Source organism: Myotis daubentonii, chromosome 9 (assembly GCF_963259705.1).
Source record: "Myotis daubentonii chromosome 9, mMyoDau2.1, whole genome shotgun sequence".
In the NCBI taxonomy this organism is placed as follows: Eukaryota; Metazoa; Chordata; class Mammalia; order Chiroptera; family Vespertilionidae; genus Myotis; species Myotis daubentonii.
In genome coordinates this window covers 85,225,737-85,253,456 of record NC_081848.1, presented here as the reverse complement: position 1 = coordinate 85,253,456, position 27,720 = coordinate 85,225,737, and the positions used below count along the sequence as shown (strand labels likewise).

The following is a 27,720-nucleotide window of genomic DNA, read 5'->3' as shown; positions in this document are numbered from 1 at the left end:
TGGGGGAGGGGGGTGCGTAAGGGACAGGCAGGCCAGACCCTCAACGGAGAGGGAGAGGGCAGCAGGGTTGACGACTGAGGCCGAGTGGCCCCTGGCGTGGACGGGGCAGGGCAACCGCCTTTCAGGCCCTAAAGCTCAGGAACCTCAGGACCCGCTGTAGTCGGGGGCTCCGAGGTGCCGGACACCCCCCTCCCGGTCAGTGTCCGGACAAGGCCCCCTTCCAGGGCATTGGGCATGCCCTTGCTCTCAGTCCCCTGCTGGTTAAAGGTCAGTGAAGTGCTTTTTGTTCAAATGTTAGCCTGTGTGACCCGCCTATGCTTGCAGCGCCCGACACTCTGAGGGGCCGCTGGCTGGAGGGAGCTGAGGTCCGTGTCCCCCCCAACTCCCGACCCCATGAGAGACCACACACATAGCTGGCCAGACGCCAGGGTCAAGACCATCAAATAATTTACTGCAACAGAACCTGCGCCCAGTGGGCCGGGCCGGGCTGCAAATAGAGGCGCGGCTGGGGCCGGAGGCCTCAGTTCACCAGTCTGTGCAAAGCGTCCTGGGAGGCCCACGGTCGCTCTGGCCCCCAGCCCTGGGCTGGCCGGGCTTTGGCGGCACTTCCTTCCTTCCTTCCCCTCCTCCCGGCATCCGGCACCTCCGGGGCTCCTGTGCGGGGCGGGCACACAGGACCCGCAGGGTCGTCAGGAGAGCAGGCACTTGCAGCTCATGCAGCCAGGGCCGCCCTCGTCCGGCGGGCTCAGCTTGCGCACCTTGTGCTGCCGGATCTCACGCACCAGCGTGTAGAAGGCGTCCTCCACGCCCTGGGGAGAAGGAGCCGCTCAGAGGGGGCCTCGGGGCCTCAGCCTGAGGGCCCAGCAGGGGAGGAGACATGGAGGGACCCCTGCCACCAGCTCCAGCCGCATCCCAGCCCCTCTCCACCTGCACCCACAAGCAAGGAGCCGTGCGCTGCTCCTCTCACTGCCCCAGGGCCCCCCCATCAGACACCGGCTCCTCAGCAGCTCCCTCCGGGGCAGGGTGGCCCCAGGTCTGGCTCTGAGCCTGACCACCCTGTGCCCACCTCTGCGCTACTGCCCTTGTCCCCACAGCCCGCCCGCTAAAGGGATCCGGGCACCCTGGGGGCAGAGGGGAGGGGGCTCCAGGGTCACCGCTCCGGCCTGGCTCAAGACAGCTCTCTCCGGGGACCTCCACTCTACCTTCCCCTAGAGCTGCTTCAGCCCCGACCCGGCCCTGGCCTCCCTCGCTGCCCTGCCGTCCCGGGAGACTTACAGCGCGAGGGGCAGCTGGGTCATGGGGGTCCCGGAGCTGGAGCCAGAGCCAGAGCGGCTGCCCTGTGTTGAGGGAGAGGGGCAGTGAGCAAGGCTCCCTGGCGGGGCGGGGCGGGGCGGGGCCCTGGCTAGCTGTGGGCGGGGCGCCAGCTCACCTGGCGCGTCTTGGCGGAAGTCTCAATGTAGGGGATGCCGTAGCTGCGGGCGAGGTCCTGCGCCTGCCGAGACTCCACAGTCCGTGCAGCCAGGTCACACTTGTTCCCTACCAGCACCATGGGCACGTCGTCCGAGTCCTTCACCCGCTTGATCTGCTCTCTGCAAGGAGGAAGGGGTGAGCTGGCTGGCAGGCTGCAGGCACGGTTGCATCCAGGCGCACTGAGCACAGGGAGGCCTCGGAGGGTGGGCGGCTCACCGGTACTGGTGGATGTCCTCGAAAGACTTGGTGTTGTTGATGGCGAACACACAGAGGAAGCCCTCCCCGGTGCGCATGTACTGGTCCCGCATGGCACTGTACTCCTCCTGGCCCGCCGTGTCCAGAATGTCCAGCAGACACGTCTCCCCGTCGATGACCACTTGCTTCCGGTAGGAGTCCTGTGGGAGGACACTGCTCAGGGACCCCCTCCTCTGGGGGTGTGGCAGCAGCAGCACCAGCCCCTCCTGTGCTCCCCAGGTCCTCCATCAAGGGGACCGCTCCTGCAGAGCAGGCAGAAGACAGGCCCCCTGAGGGTGGTGCTGGGGTGAGGAGCGACCCGCTCACCTCGATGGTGGGGTCGTACTCGTCCACGAAGTGGTTCTGGATGAGCTGGATGGTCAGGGCGCTCTTCCCCACACCTCCGGCCCCCACCACCACCAGCTTGTACTCGGTCATCGCTCCTGGGGCTGCGGCTCAGGATGCTGCCGTGGCCTCCTGTCCCACCTGCCAAGGGAGGCCTGTCAGCCACGCCCAGGCCCCACCCGGCAGACCTGTTGAGCTCTGGGCCGCAGCACCCAGGTAACAGGGTGGCAGCCAGAGTAACGGCCCACGGCCCACCTGTGGCACCTGCAGCTGCACTTAGTAACTGTGTGAGAGGCAGCAAGCTGCCCGCCCCCCCCCCCCCCCCCGCAGGGCTGACAGCTGAGAGCATCTCCCCACCATGCACCCAAATTAGAAGTTGCTGGGTAGGCAGAAAGCCTGCACGGGAGGCGCCTCGGGCTGAGGTTACAGTGCCCCCTCCCTACGAGAACAGGTCCTGCCACGGCGCCGCGCACAGCGACGTGCCCAGGCAGGCCAGTGCCAACCCTCGGCCGGCCCCGGCCCCACCAGGCATGTGGGTGCACTCAACAAGTACTACCCGGCGCCTCCGACGTGCCAGGAGCTGTTCCAGGCACAGGAAGGACCCCACCCCGGCCTGGTGGGCTGTGAGCTGGCGGAGGGCACCCACTGTGAGGATCAGGGGGAACCCGGGGCGTCCTCCTGCCGTGGGAACTTTAGAGAAAACAAGGCAGATGAGGAAGCCAGTGGGGCAAGGGTTTCAGGGCAGCACTGGTTAACCAACAGGAGACCCGGAGGAGGTGTGGGAGCGGGGACACAGGTGGGAATGGAAAAGGGCCTGAGGCCAAGGCCCTGCTTAGGTGTCTCCGACTTCTGACGTTTCACGAGGGGGTGCCCTGGTGAGAACAGCGGGCGTCCTAAACCTCAGCTGGCCCAAGCTCTCCGGAGGGATCCTGGGACGGCGGAGGCTGGGAGACCCCGCCTAGAGCGTGGCCAGGGGGCCTCGGCGCAGAGCAGCCCCGCACACCAGCTGAGGGCCCTGGGGGGCCCAGGGGGCCGGAGCCGGGAAAACGGAGCCCGAGGAGCCGGCCGGGACGAGGCACACCCGGCGCCCGGGCGCCGCAGCCCCGACCCCGAGCCGCAGCGCCCCGCCCGCGGCTCACCTGCGCCCCCGCGCGCCCAGCGAGGACGGCGGCTCCCGGCTCCGGGCCGCTCGGCCCGGCCGCCCGACTCCAACAGCCCCCTCCCGCCGCAGCCGCCCCCCGCCGCACTCACCGCTCACAGGCACGACTACCCCCGGGGCCGGGGCGGGGGCCGGGGCGCGCGGCTCCCCCGGTGCATGGGCTCCGACCGCGGCGGGTGCGGCTCCGGCTGCGGACGGCGGACTCGAGCGCGGGTGGCGGACACTCGCTCGGGCCGCGCACGCCCCGCCCCGCCCCGCGTCCGTCCATTAGCCCTGCGCGGCCTGCCATTGGTCGTACGCCCAGGACCCTGCCTCCAGCCCCGCCCAGCCCCGCTCCGATTGGTCTAATGGCCCGCCCATCAGGGGCGGTGGCGGGCGGGGCTTCCGGGAGCGGAAGGCGCGGAGGGCGGTGCCGGGTTGGTTGGCCCTCGTGGGCCGCGGCCTTGGGGGCTGTCGCCGCCGGCGCGGGAGGAAGTCATCGGTGCCGGAGCCGAGGGTCCCAAGCGACAGCTTCTCGGGGAGGCCCCGGACTCTCCCGGAAACAGGGCGGGCTCCCCGGGAGATGGAGACCGGACTGGGAAGCGAGCCGGCGGCCGGGTGTGGTCTGGGGCGGGGTCGCCGGAGTCCCGCTCGAGACCCAGGAGCCGCTCCTGGAGCCCCGCGCCGGGCTCCTCCGCACCTCGACGGCGCGCACAGCCGCGTCCACACCCTCCGAGGTCCCCCCGGCGCCGCGCAGCCCAGCGAGGGCCCTGGAGCGGAAAACAGCCCCCCGGGAGGGCGGAGCCCGCAGGGTCGGCACCATGGGCGCCCCCAGGATCTGGCTGAGAAGGCGGAGGGCAGGAGCCTGAGGTCCTCAGTGGCCCGGCCGCACCCCTTCCCCGCAGGCGGCTCTGGGATGGCCGCTCCCTCCCTCCCAGGACGCTTGGCAGCATTTGCGGGGACCGGAGACCGGGCATGGCCGTGCACCAGGGGCGGGCAGTGCCGGAGCGCCCGGTCTGAGCGAGTCCGGCTCAGTCTTTTTGCCCCGTAAGCACCGGGCTCTTGCTTCTCACGTAGCGCGCACCCCCACACCCCTCACCTGCTTCCCCCAACTTGGGCGGGCCCCACAGACTGCCGGCCTGCCGGCTCCCCCAAACCCAGAGATGCTGCCTTGCAGAGATCGCGGCGTGGCCCAGGAAACACACGGCGCCCCACAAATCCAGCCCACAAGTTGCCGTAGTCTGTGAACTGAGGCTCCCCAACCCATCACAGCACACACCGGCTCCTTTCAGGACGCTCGGAAAGACCTGTTTCTAACGTTATTTAAAATGTCGAAGGAACGCATGAGCCCCTCTATTCACAAGGAACAAGGGCGCGATGCAAGCCCCGCAGCACCCACCCTCCGCCGCGCCGCCCAGCCCCTCCCGCGAAGGTTCGCTGCTCTCCGCCCAGCTCACCCCGCTGCAGGCCTCCACCTTGGGGGGCCTTCCCGCCCCCACGACGCGCCGACCCCACGCGCTGTGCCGGTTGGCCGCCCGGCGCACGGTGCCGCGGCTGGATGGAACAGGTCCCGATCGCGCCTGACGCTCGGAGACGCGGAGTGAAGGCGGGTGGCAGCGTCCCGCGCGGACGCGGACCTGGCCGCCCCCCCCCCCCCCCCGGGTTTCCAGGTCTTCGCTCCCCTTGTCCTCGGGGGTCCTTCCACCTGCGCGTCCTTTCGAGGCGACACCTGCCACACCTGCCGCGGACGGCTCCGCGGCGCCTCCCAAAATCGCCTTCGCGGACGGCAGACACCTGGCCGGTCTGCGCCCCCCGCCCCCTCCCCGGGTCTGACGGCGCTTTGCCTTCGCCTCAGCCCGAGGGGCGCCCCCGCACGTGCGGGGTAGCACCCGCCCGGAACCCCACCCCTGCCCTCGCCCCCGACCTGGCCCTCGCCCCCCTCCACGACAGTCTGCCATAGCAACCGTTGCTAAGGGGTGTGTCTCGGCCCCGAGGAGCCTCGACGGTTCGGCGGCTCATGAATATTTGATTATTCAAATGAGGTCCTGCCCCTGTTGCTATGGCGCCCAGGTCCCGCAACCCCGCGGCCGGAAGAACAACCCGGAATCGAGAGAGCGCCCGGCGGCGGAGGGTGGCCAGGGCCGAGCCCGCAGGGCCGGGCACTGGGGCGGAGCCCTCAGGTGAGGGCCTCAGACTTCGCTCTCCGCCTGGAACCGAGGGGGGGGGGGTGAACAGGACAAGGGGCGGGTGCGAGGATTGAGCTGCAGTGTCAGTGGGGGACTCTGATGCCCCCAGAGGTTCAATCCGGTCCCCTGGGGACCCTGCCTGCACCCCCACCCCCGCCGCGGGCTGTGCTTTGAGATGCTCCCAGCACTGACATAGGAGGGGTCAAGTTCTGCCCCTGGCGGGGAGAGGAGGCCGGGAGCAGACCCTGCGGGGGTGGGGGGTCTCCCCGGTGGGGACCGGCTTCAGAGCCTCTCCCGTAGTGAAGGGTGGAGAGGCGGAGGGGACCCAGAGAGCTGAGGAGCCAGGCCAGGAGCCTGGAGATGGAGGGCGCAGGTCTGGGGGGACCGGGGGGGGGGGGGCTCCCGGAGTGTCAGGGGGTTGGGAACAGGGCCGTGAACAGTGTGGACAGATTCGGGCCGGCGCAGGAATGTGGGGGACAGTGTCCACATGGGAGCCACAGCCTCCAACCCAGGCCCTGCTGGACCCCCAAGACCTTTGGGCAAGACTGGACAGCCCCTCGGGGCTGCTCCCGGGCAGGCCCTGCAGCAGATGCTTGGGCACACAGGGAGGAGGGTGCTGGGCCCATCACCTAGTGCTGCCTGCGGGCACCCCAGGACCTGGGCCTGGCAGCCTGCAGCCTCCCCGTGGCCTGAGGCTGGCGGGGTGGGCACAGCGTCTTCCCAGGGGACAGCGTGGCCGGGTCCTTCTGCCGGGCGAGGGGCCTTTCACCAGCGGAGAGAGGCAGGGAGCCCAGGGAGCCTCTGGAAAGGAATCCTGGCCGGACTCCATGAGACTCCATGGCGGGGTCACTTTCTAGAGGGGCTCCCCAAGGCACAGGGGGCCTGTGCAACCTGTCCCAGGGCCCAGCCTCCCCACCGTCTGTCAAACGCAGCTGATCTCTCCCCGGGCGGGTGGGGGGGCGGGCTGTGGACACGATGAAGAGCGTGAATGTTGAATGTGCTCAAGGGGCAGATAGGCCTGCGTGGTGGCATCACGGGCTCCAGGGGCCAGTACCTGACGCCCCTCTGTGCGTCCTGCCCACGTGGAGTCCACCTGTCTTGGGGTGAGGTCCTCGCTCCACCCTGTGAGGCCTAAAACAGCGGGTTGTAGACCGGCCGGTCTCATTAGGAACGTCAATCCAGGAAGGGCAGCAGGGAGCGCAGGGGTGGGGAAGTGGGGGTCAAGGAGGCTCCACCCAAGGTGGAGGGGGCGGCCCGGACATTCCAGGCAGACCGTGGTGCTGGCCCGAGAGGTGGTTCCGGGGCCTGGGGCCCAGCACGGCATCTCTGTCGTTCAGGAGCACAGCCGGGTGAGCCCGGTGCAGGTGGCCCCGGGGCAGTGCAGGAGGAGCAGGGGCCACAGAGGCTCACCCACGGGGGACGGACCAGGCAGTAGAGCCAGAACCCCTCTTGGAGAGAGGGTGGGTTCGCGGTAGAGGAAGTGGGGGTGGGAATGAGGGCCGGGCATTAGCACCGGAAGGACCCCATCTCTCACCCACCTGGCTGGCAGCCGCTGCCACTTCTGGGCCCTGTGGCCCTGGCCCAGCCTGTCGGGTCCCCTGGGCACCGTGACCTGGGCCAGGACCTGGCCCATCCTCCTCTCTTTTGCAGGTGCCGCCTGGGGCCACATGCCACCCCCATGCCCGGATGTGTGACCCACCCTGGGAAAAGACTTCTGCCTCCAGGTGAGGGGGCTCCTTGGGCACCGGGGTGGGTGGGGATAGGCCCCAGACCCCGGTCCTGGGCCCCCAGGGCTCAGAGACCATCGGGTGGAGAAAGCACAGCACAAGGCCTGAGGCAGTGTCTTGCTGCTGGTCAGAGCGGGCAGCTAAGCAAGTGTGGCCCAGAGCAAGGCTCCTCCCATGGAGCCTGAAGGAACACAGGGAGGGCGACCTGCCCAGGCAGGGGGGTGAGCCCAGGCCCAGGGAGGGGCAAGAGGCCTGCTGGCAGGCTGGGCGGTGAGGGCCCCGCCGGGCTTTCTCTGGACCTGGGGCCGCGGTGAGGGCTGTGAGGACCAGCCTCCCGCCTGCTTTGGCCTCCGCAGGTTGGATGTGGATGGACCAGACCTGGCACAGGCCCCAGGGCCTCGGCCCAGCATGGCTCGCGTCCTCGTGCGGGAGCTGAGCTGGCAGGGCCCATCCAACCCCTGCCCGCAGAGCAAGGCCCCGGGCGGCCACAGGGACAGCCACGGCAAGTGGCTGGCGGAGGAGTGCCTGTCAGCTGCCCGACTGGTGAGTTGGGGGAGACTGGGGCCCGGGCTCACGCTGCAGGGGCCTGCATGGGGGCGGGGGGGGGGGGGCGGGCGGGGATGTTCCAGGCTCGTGTCCCGCCTGCCCTCCGTCCCGGCCCTGCTGGCCTTGCCTGTTTGACGGATGTGTCCCTGTGCCTGCTGCACCCGTGGGGCCGAGCCCAGCTGCTTGTGACAGGTGTTCAGGCCCCAGCAGGGGCTGAGCCAGGTAGGAATTCCACAGGTGTTTGCTGAGCACCACTGTGCCCCGGGCTCTCAGGACTGAGAGCGGCAAACCCTCCGGGCGCACAGCCCGCAGGTGCCACGTACGGGGAATAAAAGACCAGGAGCTGGTCGGGTCCCACTGGTCATCTCTGGGGCAGCTGATGAAGGCTTTGTCCCAAATCGGGGGAGGGAAGGTGTTCCTGTCATCGCCCCACCCTCAGGCGGCAGGTTCTGCTGAGCCCTCTGACTGCAGGTCCCCGCAGTGGCTTCCTGGGCAGCCCTGCGCCTCCCAGCACCCCCACCTCCCTTTCTGGCCGCGGTGAGGGGTGGACGCTGCCACTGCCAAGCCCTCCGTCGCCCACCCTCGCTCCCACTGGAGGGTTCCTTGGACCCACCTGGGTGATGCACCCGCCAGCACGCAGCCTGGCTGCCTGAGGTCCCCCCACTTCCTGACCAACGTGGAGAAGGGTCCTAGTTGTCTGGTCACTGCAGGTGGACAGGACACTCCCACCAGACCCTGTCCCCATGCCTCCCGCTGGCCTACCCTTCCTGGGGCCCCAGTCCAGCAGGCAGCTGTCACATCGAAAGGGGTCCACCCACCAGCTCCTGTCCTTTGCACCCCCCACCGGACAGCAGGACAGGGTGGGACTGGGTCTGGCCTGGCTATGCCCAGGGAGTGCCAGGAGCAGGGCCCGGGAGGGCAGTGACCCCCATGGCATCTTGGCTGGGCCTGGAGATGCACCTGACCTTGCACCTGCCCGGCACCACACACCAGGAGCCTCTCACACCAGCCGAGGCTGGGACAGGCCAGAGGGCCACCAAGGAGGGGCGCTGGGAGGGAGTGACCGCTGTCCAGTCCCCAGGGCTGAGTGCCCCTTGGCTCTGCAGAAGGCCCTGGCCCAGGTGGAGGACCTGCTGCTGGTGAGCATGCTGGAGATGTGCGTGGATACCCGTGAGCACAGCCTGGGCAACTTCGGTAAGAGCCCCTCGCTGTCCACCCCCCACTGTCCAGGCCAGACCGCTCTTTGAGGGTCTGCTCGCTCGGGCCCTGCCTGCCAGGCCCTGCTCTCAGGACCACTGCACCCCATGGGCCTTCCGTGCACCCCATGGGCCTTCTGTGCACCCCATGGGCCTGCCCTGCACCCCATGGGCCTGCCCTGCACCCCATGGGCCTGCCCTGCACCCCATGGGCCTGCCCTGCACTCCTCTGTCCAGGTGTTGGGGACTCGGTCTCACAGGGCCGTGCCCTGTCCCTGGTAGGAGTCAGTAGCTCAGATCCTTTCCTGGGGAGTTTGGGACGCTCAGGGACACCTGCTGGGGGTGCCCATGGGCGGGCCTTGGGAGGTGGCTGGGGGTGGGACCCATGCCCGCTGGCTCCCCTCCTCCAGGCCAACTCCTAGAGGCCAGCGGCCTGGAGGCCTCCGTGTGGCCCTAGTGGTTCAGGCACGCCTCCCGCGCCCCCCCCCCTCCCCCCTGCACCCTTCCTTTGAGCCTGGCTGCAGAGAAGCCCCGGGCAGCAGGGGCAGAGGGGCCGCGAGGCTGCAGAAAGGCGGGCTGGGGAGCAGACAGGCAGGCCTCAGACCTCCTCCCTGCGGCCCACAGGGGTGCACCTGCCCAACCTCAGCCAGCTGAAGCTGAACGACAGCCGCCTGGGCTCCGTGAGGTGAGTGCCCTCCTGGGCCCACGGGCGGGGGGACGGGGTACACTGCCACCCCTGGTGTGGTGAGGCCGGGCTGAGCTGCCCAGCACAGGGGCGGCCCGGGCCCTCCATTTTGCCTGCCCGAGACCAGGGGCCACCGCATGGAGGGAAGGCAGGGAGCCCTTCTGCAGCCTGGAGGCTGCCACGAGCCCACTCACACCTGCCGTGGACCCGGGGACAGCAGGTGTGGGTGTGGCTGGGCGCGAGGCATGCTCCGCCACCCTAGGGCGGCACTGACCACCAGCCCCGCCCTCTGCAGAGACCTGGGCACCTCCCTGGGCCGCCTGCAGGTGCTGTGGCTGGCTCGCTGTGGCCTGACCGATCTGGATGGCATCGGCTCCTTCCCGGCCCTGAAGGTGGGTCTGCGGTGCCCTGGGCTGGGGAGGGCACCACGCCAGGCCGGGGCTGAAGTTCCCGTGCCGCCCCAGGAGCTGTATGTCTCCTACAACAACGTCTCGGACCTCAGCCCGCTCTGCCTGCTCGAGCAGCTGGAGGTGCTAGACCTAGAGGGCAACGACGTGGAGGACCTGGGGCAGGTGCGCTACCTGCAGCTGTGCCCGAGGCTGGCCGCGCTCACCTTGGAGGGCAACCTGGTGTGCCTGCGGCCGAGCCCCTCCGGCAAGGTGCGTGCGAGGGCGGGAGGCGCTCTGTGGCTCAGGTCCTTAGCCCCTCCCATGGCCTGGGGGCCACCTGCACGCTGTGGCTCCTTCACTGTGAGCTAGAGGCCTGGCCGCGGCCAGTGCACCCTCCTGGGCTGGACAAACCCCACAGGGCGACGTGCCCAGGCCACGTGGAACCACGCCCACTCTGTAACTTTTCCACATAGAATTGTGTGTACACACTCACACACACACAGCCTGCAAGCCTCTGCACACACCCCTGCACTGTTGTGCACCCTGCAGCTCACAGCCCCTGCCCTGCCAGCTGCTATCTGCTCTGGCAACTGGGCCAGTGCTTTGAGCTCAGGGCAGCTCCACAGGCCGGAGGGCACCACTGGATCCTGGCCATGAACCTGGACAGTGAGAGCACCGGGGTGAGGAGCCAGGGTGCCCCAAGTCCCTGGTGCCCAAGAGTGACCCGGGCACCAGCCCCAGCTCCCCTATCCCAACCATAGTGGGTCGGGGGCAAGTGGCCCCAGGACTCAGCTGGCCTGAAGGGCCCACGCCCCAGGCCTGCACCCCCTCTCTGCCCTGCAGGTGCCCCGGGGCTACAACTACAGGGCACAGGTGAGGAAGCTCATCCCCCAGCTGCAGGTCCTGGACGAGATGCCCGCCACGCAGACGGGCCTGCCCACCGCCCGGAAGCTGGACCAGGACTGGCTCCTGGTGAAGGAGGCCATTAAGGAGGGCAGTGTCCTGGACAGCCTGCTGCCCAGGCTGGGTAGGCAGCCCCGGCCCCACCCCGGCCTCGGCAAGGGCTGCCCAAGGAGAGGCCCCCACCCGTGCCTCCATGAAGACAAAAGCTCTCTCCCGCCAGCCCCCCACGTTCCCAGGCCTCTCAGAGATGGGCCGCCTCATGGGCTATCTCTTCTCAGCCTTAACCATGCATCCCAGAGCCCTGCACACCTGCCTGCAGGCCAGGACACCTCCCTGTGGGCAGCGCCTGGCTGGGGCCCCCACGCCCATCAGAAGAGGAAGAGGCGGTCCAAAACCTGGGCCCTGGGACACGCAGATGTTGGGTGGTGGGGTCCCTGGTCTGTGGACAGAGCCTGGGGGGCTCTTGAGCTGGCCAGCGGGTGGGGTCCTCCGTGACCTCTGATTTTGACCTCGGGCAGATCATCCCCACGGAGACCCCATTCGAAGATTTGGCCCTGAGCTATCCCGGCCTGAGCTCCAGCCCCGGGCCGCCAGGCCTTGGCCCCTCACCCTGCTGGCCCCTGGGGGACCCCTGCCCGAAGCAAGGCTTCCCAAGGACACAGCCCTAGAGGATGACACCAGCAACCTCACCCACGGTAATGGGACCCCCCACCCGCAGGAAGTTGACCCTGCAGCCCCTCAACCCTAACCAGGCCCAGCCACGCCTCCTTCCTCAGGCTCCGGCCACGTCCTCTGCGGAAACCCCACCAAGGGCCTTCGGGAACGTCAGCACCACTGCCAGGTAGGCCCTGCCCCCAGGAGCCGGACCCAGCCTCGCACAGGGCACCAGTGTCCTGGGTTTTGCTCCCCAGAACGGACTGGCGTCCTGGGCCCTCCTCCAGAGTGGACAGCATCCTGGCCGGCCAGTGCCCTGAGCTATAGCCACTGGGGGCCCAGGCCCCGGCTCTCCCATGCCCTCTGCAGCCGAATAAGCCTTTCTCCCCCCAGCCTGCTGCCCGCCCAGTCCCCTCCGTGCCCCCAAACCAGCCCTTTCCCTTCTCAGACCTGGCTGCCCCCAGAGCAGCTGCCCCCACACAGGCCCGAAGACCTGGCCACCAGGGCCTCCGCTCCAGGGCCTGGAGACAGCCGGGACCTCCTGGCATTGGCTGGACTTCGGGCGTGGAGGGAACTGCATCTGCGGTGGGTGCTGGTCCCCACGCGGAGCCCCGCCATGGGTGTCCTGTCCGGTGGGGGGTCCCGGCTGGGGCTGCGTGGCTGAGCAGTCACTGGTCCCCAGGAAGGCGGGAGGAGCTGGTCATGGGAGCCTGAGGCTGGGTGCCGTCCCAGTCACACTCATTGGGGATCAGCTCCAAGGCGGGGCGGGGCTGCAGCCCCTGCCCCTGCCCCACCCAGCCCTCTGCCCTGCAGGCGTCTGGCTTCTGGGCAGGCAGGGGCAGCAGCTCCCTGGGGCCCACGGCGGGGCCCTGAGGAACAAGAGGACAAGGCTGAGCCCAAGACCTCCTCCAGCTGCTCAAGCCAGGTCCCAGGTACTGAGAGCCACAGGCCATGGCGGGGTAGGGCCGCACCACCCCCTCCCCGGGCTCTGAGCAGGCTGTGACCCAGAAGTCCTCTCCTGGGGGTGGGGGCTCACAACTGGGGACAATCCCAAGTGCCCCTCCCCTGAGCCCATGGGGCCATAAGGCCACCAGGGCTGGATGGGAGACAAAAGGCACCCCCAAAAAGGGCAGGGGCGGGAGCAGTGAGTGGCCATGACCCATGAGCAGGACAGGCCCAGGGCAGCTCTCAGGGAGCAGGGCCCGGCTCTGGCAGAGGGACAGAGACCCCCTGGCGGGCAGGAGACCGAGGCTGGGAGGAGTGCCTCCCTCCATCTTGCAGACAGGGCCTGTGCGGGGCTCAGGCCACAGAAGCAGGCCAGGTGAGTTCCTCCCCAAGAGACACTGGCTTCCAAGTGACAGGGGCAGAGTGGAGCAAACCCAGGGGCTGCGAAGCAGAGCCACCTCCCCTGGCGCAGCCCAGGGAGGCTTCCTGGAGGAAGGGTCTAAGCAGGCTGGGGAGCGGCAGGATAGCGAGCCTAGGCAGGGGCATGGTAAGCAGGAGCACAGGCTGAAGGCTGGCTCAATGGTCCTCCTGCCCCACCCCACCCCCCATCAAGGGTACAGGGCCAAGCCTCTCCACCTGCCAGCCTGAGGGGAGGGGCAGGAGAGGGTGGACCCTGAGATCAGCTAGTCAAGAGGGGTCAAAGGCCACCCACCTAGTGGAGGGGTGGAGGGTGAGAAGTCGCCAGAGAAGACGCAGGGAGTGGCTGGAGTGATGACAGACACTGGGCGCTCTGGAGGAGGGGGGAAGCAGTATCAGAGCCCCCCATCCCAGGCTGGGTCCAGGTAGGCACTGGGTGACCCCGGACAACTGCCCAGTCCGCCAAGGTGGGCGCAGGCTTTGGTCTACAGCAGAGGTTTAGGAACTGGCCGAGGGCCACCAACCAGCCTGTGAGCAGGCCCTGGGGGACAGGACCTAGTGACCCAACGCCAAAGTCCAGGAGGCGGCTTCTGCTCACGCTAGGGTCAGAGGTCACCCTGAGGAGGGCCACAGCTTCTCCGGGGAGCAGGAGCGGGGCAGAGAGGCACTGCCTTGGGGGAGCCAGGGGTTAGGGGAGGAGCCCCGGTGGATACTGCGGCTCTGCCTGTGGCGACCCTACCCCATGATTCCTTGGGGGGGGGGGCTTGTCTGATATGCTCTTTCCTTGGTTTCCAGGGCCTTCCAGGACCTCGGGCTGTAACCTGCTCCCCTCTCCCCCCAAGGTCCCCATGCCACCTGATTCGAGCAGCAGCTCCTGGAGGTCCAAAGACCTGCAGTTCCGGGGTCGTCGGCTCAGAGCCCTGGGCCGCTCAGGGCCTGGCCGGGGTCAGGGGCTGGCTGCAGTGGATGCTCTGAGGTCAGCCCTGGAGGTGGCCTCCGGCCCGAGCTCTCCGGCCCAAGGATGTCCAGGCCCAAGGCCAGCACCAGACCCAGCAGCCAAACCTCCAGCCCCGTGTGTTTGCCACACCTGAAGCCCATCACCCCAGCCCAATCCCACCCCTAGTGTAAACCCCACCCGCTGCCCGCTGGCTGGACAGGACCAAGGGGACCCAGCGTGTGTGAGGCTCCTCATAGAACCCAGATCATCTGGGGGGAGGGCGTGGGGGGAGGAGGTGGGCCTGGCACAGAGAGGCCCCTCTTGCTGGAGAGAAGTGGGGAGTTGGGACCCGCCGGGAGGAGGCGCAGGGCCCCACTTCTGTGGGGCAAACCTTCCCAGGCCTGGAAGACACCCGGTGGGGCCACCCCTGGAGCGGTGGTCCGGGGCCTAGCGCTCGCCTTAGGCATTCAAGAGTGCGGCCAGGCCCGCCATCCCAGGCGGACTTGTAGAGACGGGCCGGGGACACCGGGAAACCCAGAGAATCCTTTCCACTCCCAAGTGTACAGAAATGCAGTTTACTTCGTAGGTGACGTTGGTTCAATAAATTACGCAGCTGGCACTGTCTGCCTCCCACGGCGTTCTCCCCGCGGCCCCCGGGCGCCCCACCCCACGCTGCCCCGCCGCCGCCGCCACAGTCACGGAGAGGCCGCCCGAGCCCGGCTCTACACCGGCCGACACACGTTGACGGGAATGGGCGGGCAGCTAAGGAGGCGGAAACCGAATCTTTTCTCGGCCATGCTCTGCACCGACAGTTCCACGATCGGGCAGTCCCGGTCCACGGTCTTCTGGCACACCTGGGGGGCGCGGGCGTGAGGGGCGCCCCCGGCGGGCGGGCGGGGCCGGTGGGAGGGGCTATGATGGGGGCGGGGCCCGGAGGGAGGGGCGGTTAGAGGGCGGGGCGAGGTTGCACGGAGAAGGGCGGGGCCTGGGCGGGAAGGGAGATGCACGGGGCGGGGAGGTGGGGGCGGGGCTGCGCGGAGAGGGGCGGGCGGTCTCACCCGGACCCTGTGCTCCTTGTGCTCCTTCCCTTCCTGACAGTCTGCGAGGTCCGGCCCGTCCTCTGCGTGGGACAAGGGTGAAGGGGGCGTCGCCCGGCCTCGCCCATCCTGCCGGGCCGCCCCTCCCTCCTCACCTGCCGCACGCTCACGGGGGATGGCGGGCAGAGGCTCCCGCGCGTCGGCCTCTGCGCGCTCGGGGGGCGCCGGCACCTCCCCGGGGCCGAGGAGCTTGCTGGGGGTCAGGCGCGGCAGCGGGACCCGGGTCCTGGTGGGGCGAGCGGGTGGTGAGGGCCCGCGCCGCCCGCAATCAAGGGGCGGTCCCGGCGGGCACAGGGCTGGGAAGGGCGTTCAGGGGGGACCCCTGAATGACCCGGGGCCGGCCTGGCGAGGGCCGGACTGCGGAAGTAGGGGGCGGTCCTATCGGGTCTGGGGGACGTTTGGGGGGCAGAGCCTGGGGAAGAGGCGGAGATCGAGGGACCCGCGGTCCCCACCTCGGCCTCCGGCGGCTCCGGGCCCGGGCCTTGGGCGCCCGACGGTTGCGCGGGGTTCGGGGCGGGCGCCCCTGCTCGGGAGTGTCGTCCCCAGGCTGCGCCTCCGGGAGCGGGAAGCAGTCGATGGACAAGTTGGTGTGGTCGTCGAGGGTGTTCGTGGCGGGCGTCACGCTGTGCGGAGCCTGGTGCTCACTGAGGAGCTGCGGGCGGGCCGGGCGCTCGGTCACCCCGCCCCGCGAGCCCCCCACCCCCCCAGCCTCCCGGCCGGACCCGCACCGACCTCGCCTTTGGGGCTCAGGAGCAGAGTCACCAAGCTGCGGCGGGAGCGGACGTGGCGGGGTCCCCAGCCCACGGACGAGGGCATCGGCTTCTTGGCGCTGCCGGACCCCTTGCCCCAGACCTGGGGACGGCGCCGGGCGCGGGTGAGGCGCGCGGGGCGGGCGCGCGCGGGCGCGGGGGGCGCGGGGCGTACCGTGACGTGGTGCTGCGGCGCCAGCAGCGTGCGCGGCGGGAAGCGGTACAGGTACACGGGGAAGTCGTGCTCCAGCTGCTGCAGCGTGAAGCCGCCCAGGTCGACCGTCTCCTCCACGGACTGGTTGAGGACGCAGATGAACCGCTCGCGAAGGTTCACGGCCGCGATCTTCACGCAGGAGCCCTTCCGGCTGCGGCGGGAGCGGCTGGTCAGGGCCCCCTCCTGCGGGGAGACCGGCTCCTGCCCCCCGCCCCGCGCCGCCCTCACCTCCAGGGGTGCGACAGCTGCCAGTGGTCGGACACGACGCGGGCCTTGTGCACCGGGCCCAGCCGGTCTGCGGGAGAGGGGAGGCCGGTTTGGGAGCGGGACCCTAGACCGGGCGTCTTCTGGGGACATCGCCTGCGAGGCCACCTGGCCTGCGGCGCCAGGGGTCAGGTCCAGCTCAGGAGGGGTGGCGGGACCCTGGGGCCGAGGGGAGCAGAGGAGAAGCTCCTGGTACTGGGAGGGGTTCCAGCCAGAGCACGGAGGCCTGCAAGACCCCCTCATCCAGCGGTTCTCAACCTTCCTAACGCCGCGACCCTTTAACACAGTTCCCCATGTTGTGGTGACCCCCAACCATAAAAGTATTTTCGTGGCTACTTCATAACTGTAATTTTGCCACTGTTATGAATCGTCATGTAAATATCTGATACGCAGGATGTATTTTCATGGTTACACATTGAACATAATTAAAGCATCGTGATTAATTACAAAAACTATGTAATTATATCTGTGTTTTCCGATGGTCTTAGGCGACCCCTGTGAAAGGGTCGTTTGACCCCCAAAGGAGTCGCGACCCACGGGTTGAGAACCGCTGCCCTAATCCCTACAGAGAGGCGGAAGGAGGTTGGGGTGCCTCATTTAGGGCACTGGGCAGAGATCGCCAGGGCCCTGCAGGGCGGAAGGGAGAAAACAGGGAGGCCCGCCCCAGCCACCTTTAGACTCGGCCTTCCAGTCCCTGATGGAACTCCGGAGGAAGCTGCCAGCCCGAGAGTCCTGCGACCCCCTGATGGAGCTCCTGGCAGGGATGTCCTGTGGGCCCCTGATGGAGCTCCTGGCATGGGAGTCCTGAGAGCTCCGGATGGAACTGTGGTGCCGAGACTCTACCTCCTCGTGAGAAATGTGGCCTGGCGCCAAGGGCGGGTGCCCTGTCACCTTCTGCATGCCGCGGCGAGCGTCAGATTCAGAGCTCCCCGAGCTGCTGGTGCCCACGAGGGGCAGGGAGCTCCACTCCACACTCTTGCGAAAAGACTCCTTGGGCAGTTTGCTCAACCCGGAGCCACTTTCTTCAGGTTTGTCCACCCTGGAGCTACTTTCTTCAGGTGGTGAGCCAGATGGGAGCTGCAGGGTCTGCCGGCGTGAGTTGCGCCTGCAGGCCACAGTCTGCTCACTAGCTGTGGGGGGCGACTGCTCCGGGACCCAGCCCTGCCCCCAGCTTGCCTCCCCACGGTAGGCGGGGCACCCCAAGTTGTTGTCCAGGGCCCCAGGACCCAGCCTGGGAAAAGGGCTCTTGGCAAGCCGGGGGCCCTTCCCTGCATCCCCTACCCTGTCCTAGAGATCAGAGAACTGACTCCCAAAAGACTCAAGTGACTTGTCCAGGGCCCCTGAGGGTGGTGCTTGGGCTGGGCCAGCCTTCCCTTCCCAGGCCCCTGGGGGAGTCCCTCCCTGCCCAGCGCAGTCACTTGAAATCCGAGCTCGACTGCATGTTGGCCAAGAGGTTGGGGAATCGATGGGCGATGGCGTTCCAGTCCACATCCTCCAGCCGGAAACCCTGCCCACGAAGCAACAGGCATGTGGCCCACCCCTCCCGCCAGGGCCATGGATGCCCGTGAGGGACCTGGCTCACCTCCTGAGCAGGGGAGGCCTCATCATTTTCAGAGGGGTCACTGAGGTCCAGCAGGGTCTCCGCGGTCACCACCTGCAAGAGGGGCCGGAGGCCAGTGGGCAGGGGCTGGGGGGAGGGCACCTGTCCCCCCAAGACATCTCTCCCCTCCGGCCTCCCCAGCACCTGAGGCAGACACTTGCTGAGTGACAGGTGGGCCCGGACCCCTGGGCTTGCGGTTCCTCCCTGTCTCAGGCCACCGTCCGAGGCAGCCTGAGGCGGGGCGGGCTTCCCCAGCAGGCCAGAGCCCCCCAGCAAGAGCTCAAATCTGGGCAGGCTGGGCTGGGAGGCCGGAGGGGGGGCCAGGCGGACGCACCTCCACGCTGCCGGTGGATGACCTCAGCATGCGGCCCACCCAGGAGGAGCTGGCCAGCTTCACGAGGCAGGACTTGTGCAAGACCTCCAGCTGGGCCTCCAGCTGCTGCACCACGGTCTTCGTCTGCTCCAGCTTCTCCTCCAGGTTCTTTTTCTCCTGCCCCAGGAGAGCCCACAGGGCAGGTGGGGCCTTCTCCGACCCCGCGCCTCTCTCCAAAGCCACCCCCTGCCCAACCCCCAGGTCCTCTCACCAGCTGGGCCTGTTCCTTTTGCTGTTTTAGCTCCAGAGCCAGCTTCTGGACCTGGATCTGCAGGGGCTTGTCCTGCAGGGGCTTGACCTGCAGGGGCTTTTCCTGATTGTGATAGCTCCTGGGAGAAGGGGCGAGCTCAGTGGCCCCCACGACTGGGTTGGCAGTCAAGCAGGGGGGGGGAGGGGCCCCAGGGCACAGGCCAGTCCAGCCTGAGAGGATATCAAGTCTTTCAGGATGAGGGTGGGGGATTAGGGTCAGGCAAGAGGCCAAGGTCAGAATAAGGGTCAGGGCTGGGATCGGGTTGGGTTCTTGGTCAGCCTCAGTGGTTGGGGTTGGGGTGGGGTCAGGCAGAACCAGCAGTTAGGGCCAGACCAGGGCTGGGCCGGGCTGGCCGAGCTGGTCGCTGCTACCTCTGCGGTGGAAGCCTGGCCACCTCGAGCAGGACGCGGGAGCGCCGGACATCCCGCTGGTTCCCCTGGTTCCGGAGGAACCGCAGGGCCTGGATCTCCAGTTCCCGCTGTCTCCACAGCAGCCGCAGTGTGTGTGGATCCAGGGACTCGGGGGCCAGTCTGCAAAGCCGGCACCCCAGCTGCCTATCAGGCCCTACCTTCCGGCGGGCCTGGTTTTTAGTGGCTGGCCACCTCTCCCTTCCCTCCTTACGGCGGGTTGACGGAGGCCGCTTGTGTGGAGCTGGCCTTGGTGTCCTTCAGGCTGGCGGGAGCGACCAGGTCTGCGGGTGTGTCCTCTGGAGGCTCCAGCGGGCTGCTGACGGCCTCTCTGCCCACAGGAGAGGGGAGAGCCTCTTCCTCGGCCTCTCCAGCCTCTGGGCAAGACTCGGGGGCCATTTTCGATGTTCTCGGAGGAGCTGAGAGGAGTGGGGGGTGTCTGCCCTGTATGACAGGTGCACGCATCCCCCCAGGGCTCTCCTCAGCCAGAGCCACAGGCGCGTGTGTGTCTGACAGCCCCAGGCAGCACCCCTGGGGTGGCTCTCCAAGGAGGCCCGTGTGTGTGTGTGTGTGTGTGTGTGTGTGTGTGTGTGTGTGTGTCTACTCCAGGGGACAGCAGACGGTGGGTCACGTGGGTGTCCACACCTTTGTGTTTCCGACCAGGCCAGCCAGGGCAGCAGGACACACCTCTAGGCAACGTCGCCTACGTTTTCATACATTCTCTGTGGTCTCCACACTAAGAGCTCTGCCCTCCAGGATCTGAGGTACCCACCCCAGCCTACAGCAAGGGTCCCAGAGGGTCTGGTCCTTTACCCACAATGCCCATGTCCCCCCACCACCCCACCCCCACCACCCAGACCCAGGGCCCTACCCCTGACACTCACCTGAGGCCTGAAATCCAAGCAGGCCGGGGGAGAGAAAGGCTCTGTAGCATTGCCATGGATACCAGCACCCAGAAAGGGAGGGGCTGTTTGTTACCAGGAGCCTCCAGGGAGACCCAGACCATGGCCCAGAGTGAGCCCCAGGCCCCCCACCTCCTCCTCCAGGAGGGCTGGTCCAGCCTGAAGGAGAAGCCCAAAGCAACTTCTGAAGGTCCGGGGTACACCGAGGGCCCAGCAGGCCTGCTACGGCCTCATTCAGCCCAACACCCCCAGCCAGCCCTGGGGAGGCTCCACAGGCCCTCCCCGCCTGCCCATGGAGCTCGGCCAGTGAGTATCGGGGGTATGGCTGTCCTGTGACAGCAGGGCCACGCTTCTGAGAATTCGGACCTCGCGGGGCTGAACCGACAGGAGGGGGAGAGGAAGCGGTGGATGGCCCCAGAAGCTGGGGGAGGGGCTTGCAGAGTGCCAGCACCGTCTCTGCTCTCAGTGCCCAGTGCCCAGTGCCCACCCACCTGACCCACAAGCCAGAAACCTCACTTTCCCCTGCTCGTCTCCACCACCTCAGTCACTGAGGGACCCCTGGGGACATTCCCATAATCATGACAACTGTTCCCTCTGCCCTGGAACGAAAGTGAGTCCCAGACCTGACCCACAAGGCAAATGCCCTCCAGCCTTTGCCCCCCACCCCCACCCCCACCCCACCTTCACCCTTTCAACATACATTTATTCAGACCTTCGACTTTTGTCCTTCGACTTTTGTTCATGTGGGACCTCCTGTGTTGGACAGAACACGGGCAGGCAGGAAGACCCCCCTGGGGTCCAGTCTGATTAGGGCAGAACCGGTTCTTTTTTTTAAAAAATATATTTTATTGATTTTTTACAGAGAGGAAGGAAGAAGGATAGAGAGTTAGAAACATCGATGAGAGAGGAACATCGATCAGCTGCCTCCTGCACACCCCCCACCGGGGATGTGCCCACAACCAAGGTACATGCCCTTGACTGGAATCGAACCCGGGACCCTTCAGTCCGCAGGCCGACGCTCTATCCACTGAGCCAAACAGGTCAGGGCCCAGAACCGGTTATTTTTTTAAAATCTTCACCCGAGGATTTCCATTGATTTTTAGAGGAAGAGAGAGGGAAAGACAGAAATATCAATGTGCGAGGAACACATGGATTGTTTGCGTCCTGCATGCACCCCGATCTGGGCCCCGGCCAGGGAGGAACCTGGAACCTTGACCGGATTCCAACCCGGGACCCTTCGGTCTGTAGGGCGATGATCTCTCCACTGAGCCAGACCGGCCAGGGCAGGGGCCATGGCTGAAGAGCTGACTTGGGCTCTCCCGTGGGGCAGGAGGACTGACCAGGCAGAGGAGCGTGTCCACAGCTCAGGAGGGCGCTGGGCCCCCGAGGGACAGGAAGGGGTGGAGAGAATTAGGCTCAAAGAGCCCGGGGCCTTTGTCACCAGCGTCTCGGAGATGGGCCCCTTCCCCCACCAGCACCGTCAGCCCGGCTTGCAGCGAGAGGGGGCCGGCGGCTCCCCAACTCCCCCGACCCCGGTGCACCCCATGATTGCGGCCAGGCCCCGAGGGAGCAGGAGACGAAGGACCCTGGCGCGGGGGGCGCATCAGGCAGGGTTCTCTCTGGACGCCGGCGGGCTTGCGGGGTCCCAGGCCCGGGCCCCCGCCCTAGACGGGAGACTCGTCAGATTGGGCGGCTGCGGAGGAAGTGGGCCCGGGAATGGGGCCAGACACCTGCCCCACGCGGCGCCTCGGCTGCAGGCACGCGCTTCCGCGTAGCTCGCGGGCTTTGGCTGTGAGTGGACCCGGGCTCCACCGGCCACTCCGCGCCGCCAAGCCCCGCCCACACCTGGGCCCGAAGGGGGGGCGGGGCGGGCGGGGAGCCAATGGGGAGAGGCGGAGCCCAAAGAAAGTGGCCAATGGGCGTGTGCGAGGGGGTGGGCGGGCGCGCCAAGAAGCCAATGGGAGCGCGCGGGGCGGGGCCTGGCGGACGGGCGGCGGGCCAATGGGTGGCGGACAGGGACGCTCCCGCGGCGCAGGAGGCGGCAGGTTGCCGCGGCGCCGGGTGCTGGGCAGGAGTCAGTTGGAGTTCGGGTCCCGGAGGCCGGCGGGCGCCCAGGTGAGCCGCGCGGAGCCCGGGAGCCTCCTGAGGCCGGCGGCCCCTCACAGAGAGGCTCCGGCGCCGGGCCGCGCGTGGGGGCCACACCTGCGCGCGCCCCGCGGCAGGGACGGCGGCCTCCCCAGCGAGCGCTGCGATCGGCGGGAGTGGGCGGGGGCTGCCTGCTCCCGGCTCAGTGGGTCCGGACGGCCGAGGTCAGACCCAGGGCAGGGTGCGTTCCCATGGCAGCGGGGTGCAGAGTTGGCGGACGGGCGCCCCTGGGCGCTGGGGACGGCGCCCCGCGGGAGGGGCAGTGCCCTCCGCGCCAGGTGACTGGGGGGGCAGGAAGTCCTGCATCTGGTTAATGATTCCCCTTGTTCCGGGAGTGGGGCGGGGCCAGAGGAGGCTGGGAAGTGGGGAAGCCTCCAGTGCTCCTGGAGGGCCCACTGGTTCCCCCCTTTGGGGGGCTGGTCTTGACTGCCCCCACCCCAGGAATGTGTGGCCTGCGGGTAGGGCTGGGCACAGGATAGCAGGGCGGCAGCCCCAAACCAGTTCTGTGGGTGAGGGACGGGCCCGGGGGAGGGCCAGGCAGGGCTGGACATTGTGGCCCTCACCTGCAGGACAGGGGTATGCCCTCTGGGCTGGGCCATGGAGCTGAAGGTGTGGGTGGACGGCATCCAGCGAGTGGTCTGCGGGGTCTCGGAGCGGACCACCTGTCAGGAAGTGGTGGTCGCACTAGCTCAAGCTATAGGTGAGTCCCCACCAGGCGGACCTGGGGTGGGGTCTGGCCCTCTGAGGGTGGGGCTAGTTGCTGATCCCTCTTGCCCTCCCCTTGCTTCTCAACCTAGGGGACAAGGGATGGGGGGATGTAGGCTGACCCCTCTCCCCCACCCCAGGCCAGACTGGCCGTTTTGTGCTCGTGCAGCGTCTCAGGGAGAAGGAACGGCAGCTGCTGCCCCAGGAGTGTCCAGTGGGTGCCCAGGCTACCTGTGGACAGTTTGCCAGCGATGTCCAGTTTGTCCTGCGGCGGACAGGGCCCAGCCTCACTGGGAGGCCCTCCTCAGACAGCTGCCCACCGCCTGAGCGCTGCCCAATCCGCGCCAGCCTTCCCCCGAAGCCCAGACCAGCACTGGGCCGTGAGCCCCAGAAAGCACTGACCCTCAGCCCGGGGTGCCCCAGGCTGGCCGCTGGCCTGGCGCTGCCTGAGCCGGTGGCCTCGGTCGCGCCGATGCCCAGCCCCTGCGAAGACCTGCAGGACCTGGAGCGGCGGGTGCAGAGGAACGCAGCAGAGCTGGGCCAGGAGGCCTTCTGGGAGCAGGAGCTGCGGAGGGAACAGGCGCGGGAGCGGGAGGCACAGTCCCGGCTGCAGGCCCTGAGCGCGGCCACGGCTGAGCATGCCGCCCGGCTGCAGGCCCTGGACGCCCAGGCGCGTGCCCTGGAGGACAAGCTCTGCCAGGCTGCAGAGGCCCCTGGGCCCCCTTCGCCCACGGCATCTGCCACAGAACGCCTGCGCCAGGACCTGGCTGCCCAGGAGCGGCAGAGTGCGGAGGTACAGGGCAGCCTGGCCCTGGTGAGCAGGGCTCTGGAGGCTGCAGAGCACGCCCTGCAGGTGAGCTCATGGGACTGGCACCCGGACTGGACACTGGTGGATTTGGGGGTTGGTCTCGGGGTCTGACCAGGTTCGTGGCTGTGCCCACTGAGGGTCCCATGTGCCCCAGGCCCAGGCCCAGGAGCTCGAGGAGCTGAACCGGGAGCTGCGTCAGTGTAACCTGCAGCAGTTCATCCAGCAGACAGGGGCCGCTCCCGGCACACAGGTCAGCGTGGTTCCCGAGGAGGGTCGGGCTGGCGGGGGCCCAGCCCAGCTCCCAGCTGACCTGCTTTCCCCACAGGATCTCATGCCTCCAGCCAGAGGAAAGCCCCTCCCAGGAGCCCCCCGGAGTCCTGCCCTAGTGTCCAGTCTGAGCCCAGAGGGTATGTCTGTCTGCCCCCCTCTGGGTGGGATGAGGTCCTCCTGTGGCCCCCCAGCCCCCTCAGCCTGTGTCCTCTCCACAGTTTCCCCCATGAGGCAGAGCTGGAGGTAGCAGCACCTGCCCCTGCCCGGAATGAACGTCCACTGCCAGCCCAGCCCTGGGCTCTGATGGCACGAGCGAGGGCAGCCAGGGGCAGCCCAGCCTGGATAACAGAAGGACTGGCGGCCATAGAGGACTCGTGCCCCCATGCAAGTGGAAGCCCTCGGGCCCTGCACCTGAGACAGAACACCCGGAACTGGGTCAGGAGGCGGCTGAGGACTCTCACCTGGTACTTGCCAAGTCTGCCAAGCCCCCTGAGAAGCCTGGGCATGGCCCGCTCAGAACTTGCTAGGCCCCAAAGGCCACAGCTCTTTGTTGGGGACCAGAGATGCGTGGATGCTGTTTTTATCTGTGGGTCTGTGCTTGCGTGTGGGAGGCACCCTTCAGTGTGTGTGTGTGTGTGTGTGTGTGTGTGTACACGAGTGTGTGAGTGCTGCCTCCCCTACGACACTGAAACCTCAATAAATTGCCTGAAGTGGCTTGAGTGTGTCCTGAGGCGGCCTAGGCGGGGTCTATGAGGTCTAACACTGGGACTCCACCCAGGGTCACTGGGCAGTACCCCGAGCTGCTGGGGGCTGGCCACAGCCAGGGCTCTAAGAAGGGGTCTCCCAGGGCCTTCCGTTTCAGGCTGCCATGCCCGCCCCCTGCACCCCCAGGGGCGCTCTGCAACCGGAGCCCGGTGTTGGAATCGGTCAGGCTGGAGCCCTGGCTTGGGTTTTATCGGACCCTCTCCCACCTCGCTCCTCTCCCTGGGCCTGCTCCTCCCCAGCAGGAGCTGCCGCCCACTCTGGGGTGGCCCCTGGAGAGGAGGACTCCAGGACATGCCAGACCTGCCTGTCAGGTTGACTAAGGCTGAGAGCTTGTAGGGGTGGGTCCCAGGACTCCTGGGTTGGCCAGGCCCAGGGAGCTGTGCCCAGAGGAGCTCTGTAGGCCCCGTGAGGGTGTGGCCGCCGGCCTCCCCACACCCCCCTCAGCTCCCCAGGTGGGCGGGAAGCCTCTGCTGGGAGCCTGCAGCCTTGAAGTCGGGGCAGCCATCCAACTCGCAGTCCTTCCCTGGGCTGGGCCGCAGCTCCCGGCTCCGAGGGCTGTGGTGAAGACCAGAGAGCTCTGTGACGGCCCAAACTCCGGCTCAGCCTCGGTCCTGGGGACCAGGAGGGTGACATCCTAGGTCATGGGGGTTTGGGCTGAGTTTTGGGGTTGGCAACACTGGGATGGAGTCAGCCTTCTGGGGTGGCCCTGAGTCAGGCCTGGTGCTCCCCACTTCCTTTGGAGCAGACCACAGGGGCCGTGAAGGCCTCAGCGTCAGGAGCAAGGAAGCCAAGAGCCCAGCTTGCGGGGAGCAATGACGGGGGTGGGGGGGCTTCCCGCTGAGACAGCACAGATGGGGAGTGGCCGGACCGCTCCAGGCATCAGGAGGGATCCTCTGCTAGCTCCCAGCCCGGCCACACTCCTGTTTCCACTGCCCTGCTCAAAAGCCTGTTCCTGACCCGTGGGTCCAAGCACAGGGTCACACGGGGTGTAGCCTGGACTGGAAAGGCTGATGGGGCCATGTCCTGGTGGAAGGGCTGGGAGCATGGCCTGCTCCCCTCGCCTACAGTCCCTACCCACACTCAGGAAGGTGGGACGGAGCTGGGCCACCTCCCACGCTGAGCACACAGGGCAGCAGGGGCAAAGTCAGGTGCCAGCAGGGGCCATCCTACACACGGGATGGGCAGGACTAGCCCTTGCCCTCCCCGGTATCATGAGCTCCCAGCCCCAAAGGGAAGCAGGCACAGAGCTGGCTGAGCTCGCCACCCTGGTCTGCTATGTCCGTTTCCAGGGACACCTGTCCTGAAGCCACCACGAGGGGCTTGTCCCCGGTCTGCTCCTGGCTCTGTCAGGCTCTGAGCCCACTTCAGAAGGGGTCCTCTCCGCCGAAGCGAAGAGAGCGGCGGGGGGGTGGGGCATGGAGAGGGGGCTACCCCAGATGCATGAACTCCCACCCCACCAGATGTTGCCAGAGGTGCTTCAGGTCGCTAAGCAAACCTCTGGCTGAGAAGTTTACTGTTGAGTTTTAACTTATACATTGAAAACAATGATGTAAGCTGTGCTGAGGTGAAGAAAAGCCCAGCTCCCCCCCACATGTCCGGTTAATTGCAGGGCAGGACCAAGCCAGGCCCGGCCAGCCCCAGGGAGGTGAGGCAGGACCTGCCTGAGTGAGGATGGAGCAGCCCTCATCACTGGTCACTGCTGCTCTTCAGGGTCAGGCTGTGCTGGAGGACAGCCCTGGCGCCCCCGAGGGCTGGCGGACACACCTGGGTGCACCGAGGGTCACCCACAGTAATCACTGCCCAGTGGCTGCAAACAGCTCCGCTGGTTCCAACCCCAAAGCAGCCACGGCCTCCCTGACACCTGCCCACCCTGGCCCCACCAGCCTGCTGGGTGTGACACCACCGTGAGTGCCAGGACAGGGTCCTTCCAAAGCGAAGTCCAAGCCCACCCCAGTCCTTCAGGCCTCGGACAGCAGCAGGCCCGGCGCCAGCCATCAGCCCCTCTGCCCAGAGAGGGGCAGGGCCTGCCTAGGCATTCGGCCCCTGCAGACCGGGCGACTGCTCTGGGCACACTCCACGCTCAACGTTTTCTCGGGGCACCTGAGAGCACCCACAGGGGAGGCAGGCCCAGCGCTCAGGCCCCGGACTTCACCAGGTGCCCCGCCGCTGGAAGGGGGACAGGGGTACCCTGCTGGGCACCACACATGGGGCCTTGCCGTCCTCTTCCTTGCGGTCCTGGAGGCTCCAGTCGTCACCCGCCCTCGGTGTGGTGACATCCAGGAGACCATCACAGGAGCGCGGCACAGCTGGCACCTGGCACACACGGGAAGAAAGTTCCCTCCAAGAGGGCACTGCTCCCGCCTGAGCCCTCTCAATTCAATGCCCCTGCTTTCTCTCCCACACCCTGGGTGTTTGCTGGGCGCAAACAGGCAGACCCTTCCATAGGGGCACCCTGCGCCCCCCTCCCCCCCGCCCCCCCGCACCTCTCCCTGCCCGGTGTGGCCTCCCCCTGCCCGACAGCGCAGGGTCACAGAGGGGCCGGGGCGGTCGCGCTGCCCAGGAACAGATCAGCCGCTGTCACACGCACAGTGGGTCCGGAGCAGCGCAGTGTGCGGTGGGCAGTGGCTGCCCTGCGCCTGGAGGGGCCATCCCGCACCCCAGCCCTCCTTCCCCTCCAACCTGGGCGTCCGAGCCCCTGCAGCTGGCGAGGGCGGGCGGCTGGTGGGATGCGCCCCCGCCCGCCGGCCTGGGCCCCCAGCGCGTCACCTGCGCCCCCCGCTGCGGGGCAGTCGCCGGCTCTCGGCCCAACTTCGGCAGCGGCCGCGGCCCCCTCGCGCCCCCACCGCCCCGCGCCCGCGCCCCGCGCCCGGTCCGTATGCAAATATGAGGGCCCCGCAGCCAATTGCCGGCCGGGCCGGGCCCGTCCTGCCACGCCGCAGCCAGTGGGAGCGAGGGGGGTGCGGACGCCACGCCCACCGCCGCGCGGCCCCTCGCGGGCGCGGCCGGCGCGTTCCTTTCCGCACGTCGGCCTCGGGGCGGGGCCGCCACCTGCCGGGCGGGGCCTGGGGCGCCGCGGCCCCTCCTCGCGGGCCGCTCCCCGCCCGCCCGTCCGGGTGGTTCCACCCGAGGCGCCGTCCCCGCCCGCCCGCCGCGTGGGGGCCGGCGCCTCCCAGGGCACCCGCGGGACTCCGCGCACGTAGCCGCGGCCGAGGAGGGGCCTCGGCTTCGGGACACACGTACTGCCCGCGTCGCCCGCGCCCATCTCGGCGGCCTGGCTGGCGGGACAGAGCTGGCGTGGACTCCGGCTCCGCCCGGTTTGCCCGCAAACCCCTGGCTCCTTCTGGTGGGAAGGCTCGGAGCCCTGAGCGCGGGCCCAGGGTCCGTGGGCTTGTCCCCTGG

General features: G+C 68.1%; 4 protein-coding genes across 12 annotated transcripts; 2 read left to right on the top strand and 2 right to left on the bottom strand.

Annotated features, from left to right (window-relative positions):
* Window positions 1–430: 430 nt before the first annotated feature.
* On the bottom strand, window positions 431–4,663 carry HRAS (HRas proto-oncogene, GTPase). Of its 3 annotated transcripts, none has more exons than XM_059710797.1 (6): window positions 4,645–4,663; window positions 2,032–2,190; window positions 1,687–1,865; window positions 1,430–1,589; window positions 1,276–1,337; window positions 431–809 (listed from the first exon to the last, which is right to left on the bottom strand). In XM_059710797.1, exons 2-6 carry the CDS (start codon window positions 2,140–2,142, stop codon window positions 746–748), a joined length of 576 nt encoding a protein of 191 aa, XP_059566780.1. In that variant the 5' UTR covers window positions 2,143–2,190; window positions 4,645–4,663; the 3' UTR covers window positions 431–745. The 3 variants fall into 3 exon arrangements, with proteins under 3 accessions (XP_059566780.1, XP_059566779.1, XP_059566781.1); XM_059710796.1 differs by lacking the exon at window positions 4,645–4,663 and adding an exon at window positions 3,301–3,456; XM_059710798.1 differs by lacking the exons at window positions 1,276–1,337; window positions 4,645–4,663 and adding an exon at window positions 3,301–3,456.
* On the top strand, window positions 2,547–14,378 carry LRRC56 (leucine rich repeat containing 56). Its single transcript, XM_059710704.1, is given in 14 exon segments — window positions 2,547–2,696; window positions 7,024–7,097; window positions 7,457–7,643; window positions 8,753–8,840; window positions 9,467–9,527; window positions 9,823–9,919; window positions 9,992–10,186; window positions 10,760–10,943; window positions 11,338–11,514; window positions 11,596–11,660; window positions 11,922–12,058; window positions 12,287–12,405; window positions 13,631–13,903; window positions 13,906–14,378. Coding segments are annotated over 14 exon segments (1,827 nt in total). The 5' UTR covers window positions 2,547–2,579; the 3' UTR covers window positions 13,959–14,378.
* A 111-nt stretch (window positions 14,379–14,489) lies between these two features.
* Window positions 14,490–19,125, bottom strand: LMNTD2 (lamin tail domain containing 2). The gene is made up of 15 exons (XM_059710923.1): window positions 18,941–19,125; window positions 18,691–18,849; window positions 18,368–18,398; window positions 18,281–18,337; window positions 18,031–18,186; window positions 17,679–17,750; window positions 17,528–17,603; window positions 17,465–17,481; window positions 16,768–17,383; window positions 16,061–16,127; window positions 15,794–15,983; window positions 15,602–15,721; window positions 15,322–15,521; window positions 14,831–15,095; window positions 14,490–14,626 (listed from the first exon to the last, which is right to left on the bottom strand). Exons 1-15 carry the CDS (start codon window positions 19,123–19,125, stop codon window positions 14,495–14,497), a joined length of 2,343 nt encoding a protein of 780 aa, XP_059566906.1. The 3' UTR covers window positions 14,490–14,494.
* Window positions 19,126–21,595: 2,470 nt separating this feature from the next.
* Window positions 21,596–24,271, top strand: RASSF7 (Ras association domain family member 7). Of its 7 annotated transcripts, XM_059710756.1 has the most exons (6): window positions 21,596–21,743; window positions 22,343–22,473; window positions 22,619–23,331; window positions 23,441–23,536; window positions 23,612–23,693; window positions 23,775–24,271. In XM_059710756.1, the coding sequence occupies exons 2-6, from the start codon at window positions 22,371–22,373 to the stop codon at window positions 23,801–23,803; spliced, it is 1,023 nt and encodes a 340-aa protein (XP_059566739.1). In that variant the 5' UTR covers window positions 21,596–21,743; window positions 22,343–22,370; the 3' UTR covers window positions 23,804–24,271. The 7 variants fall into 7 exon arrangements, with proteins under 7 accessions (XP_059566739.1, XP_059566733.1, XP_059566740.1 ...); XM_059710750.1 differs by having other exon boundaries at window positions 23,441–23,693; XM_059710757.1 differs by lacking the exon at window positions 21,596–21,743 and adding an exon at window positions 21,750–22,051 and having other exon boundaries at window positions 23,441–23,693.
* Window positions 24,272–27,720: the final 3,449 nt, after the last annotated feature.

Coding starts and splice junctions, on each gene's coding strand:
- HRAS (XM_059710797.1), bottom strand. CDS start 2,142: ATGACCGAGTACAAGCTGGTGGTGGTGGGGGCCGGAGGTGTGGGGAAG. Junction 1,590..1,686: donor GAGGACATCCACCAGTACCG/GTGAGCCGCCCA, acceptor TCCTCCTTGCAG/AGAGCAGATCAAGCGGGTGA. Junction 1,338..1,429: donor CTTCCGCCAAGACGCGCCAG/GTGAGCTGGCGC, acceptor CCCTCAACACAG/GGCAGCCGCTCTGGCTCTGG.
- RASSF7 (XM_059710750.1), top strand. CDS start 22,371: ATGGAGCTGAAGGTGTGGGTGGACGGCATCCAGCGAGTGGTCTGCGGG. Junction 22,474..22,618: donor CGCACTAGCTCAAGCTATAG/GTGAGTCCCCAC, acceptor CCCCCACCCCAG/GCCAGACTGGCCGTTTTGTG. Junction 23,332..23,440: donor CTGCAGAGCACGCCCTGCAG/GTGAGCTCATGG, acceptor CATGTGCCCCAG/GCCCAGGCCCAGGAGCTCGA.
- LMNTD2 (XM_059710923.1), bottom strand. CDS start 19,125: ATGGCCCCCGAGTCTTGCCCAGAGGCTGGAGAGGCCGAGGAAGAGGCT. Junction 17,604..17,678: donor AGGCCTCCCCTGCTCAGGAG/GTGAGCCAGGTC, acceptor CTTCGTGGGCAG/GGTTTCCGGCTGGAGGATGT. Junction 15,522..15,601: donor TCCTGAGCCCCAAAGGCGAG/GTCGGTGCGGGT, acceptor GCCCGCCCGCAG/CTCCTCAGTGAGCACCAGGC.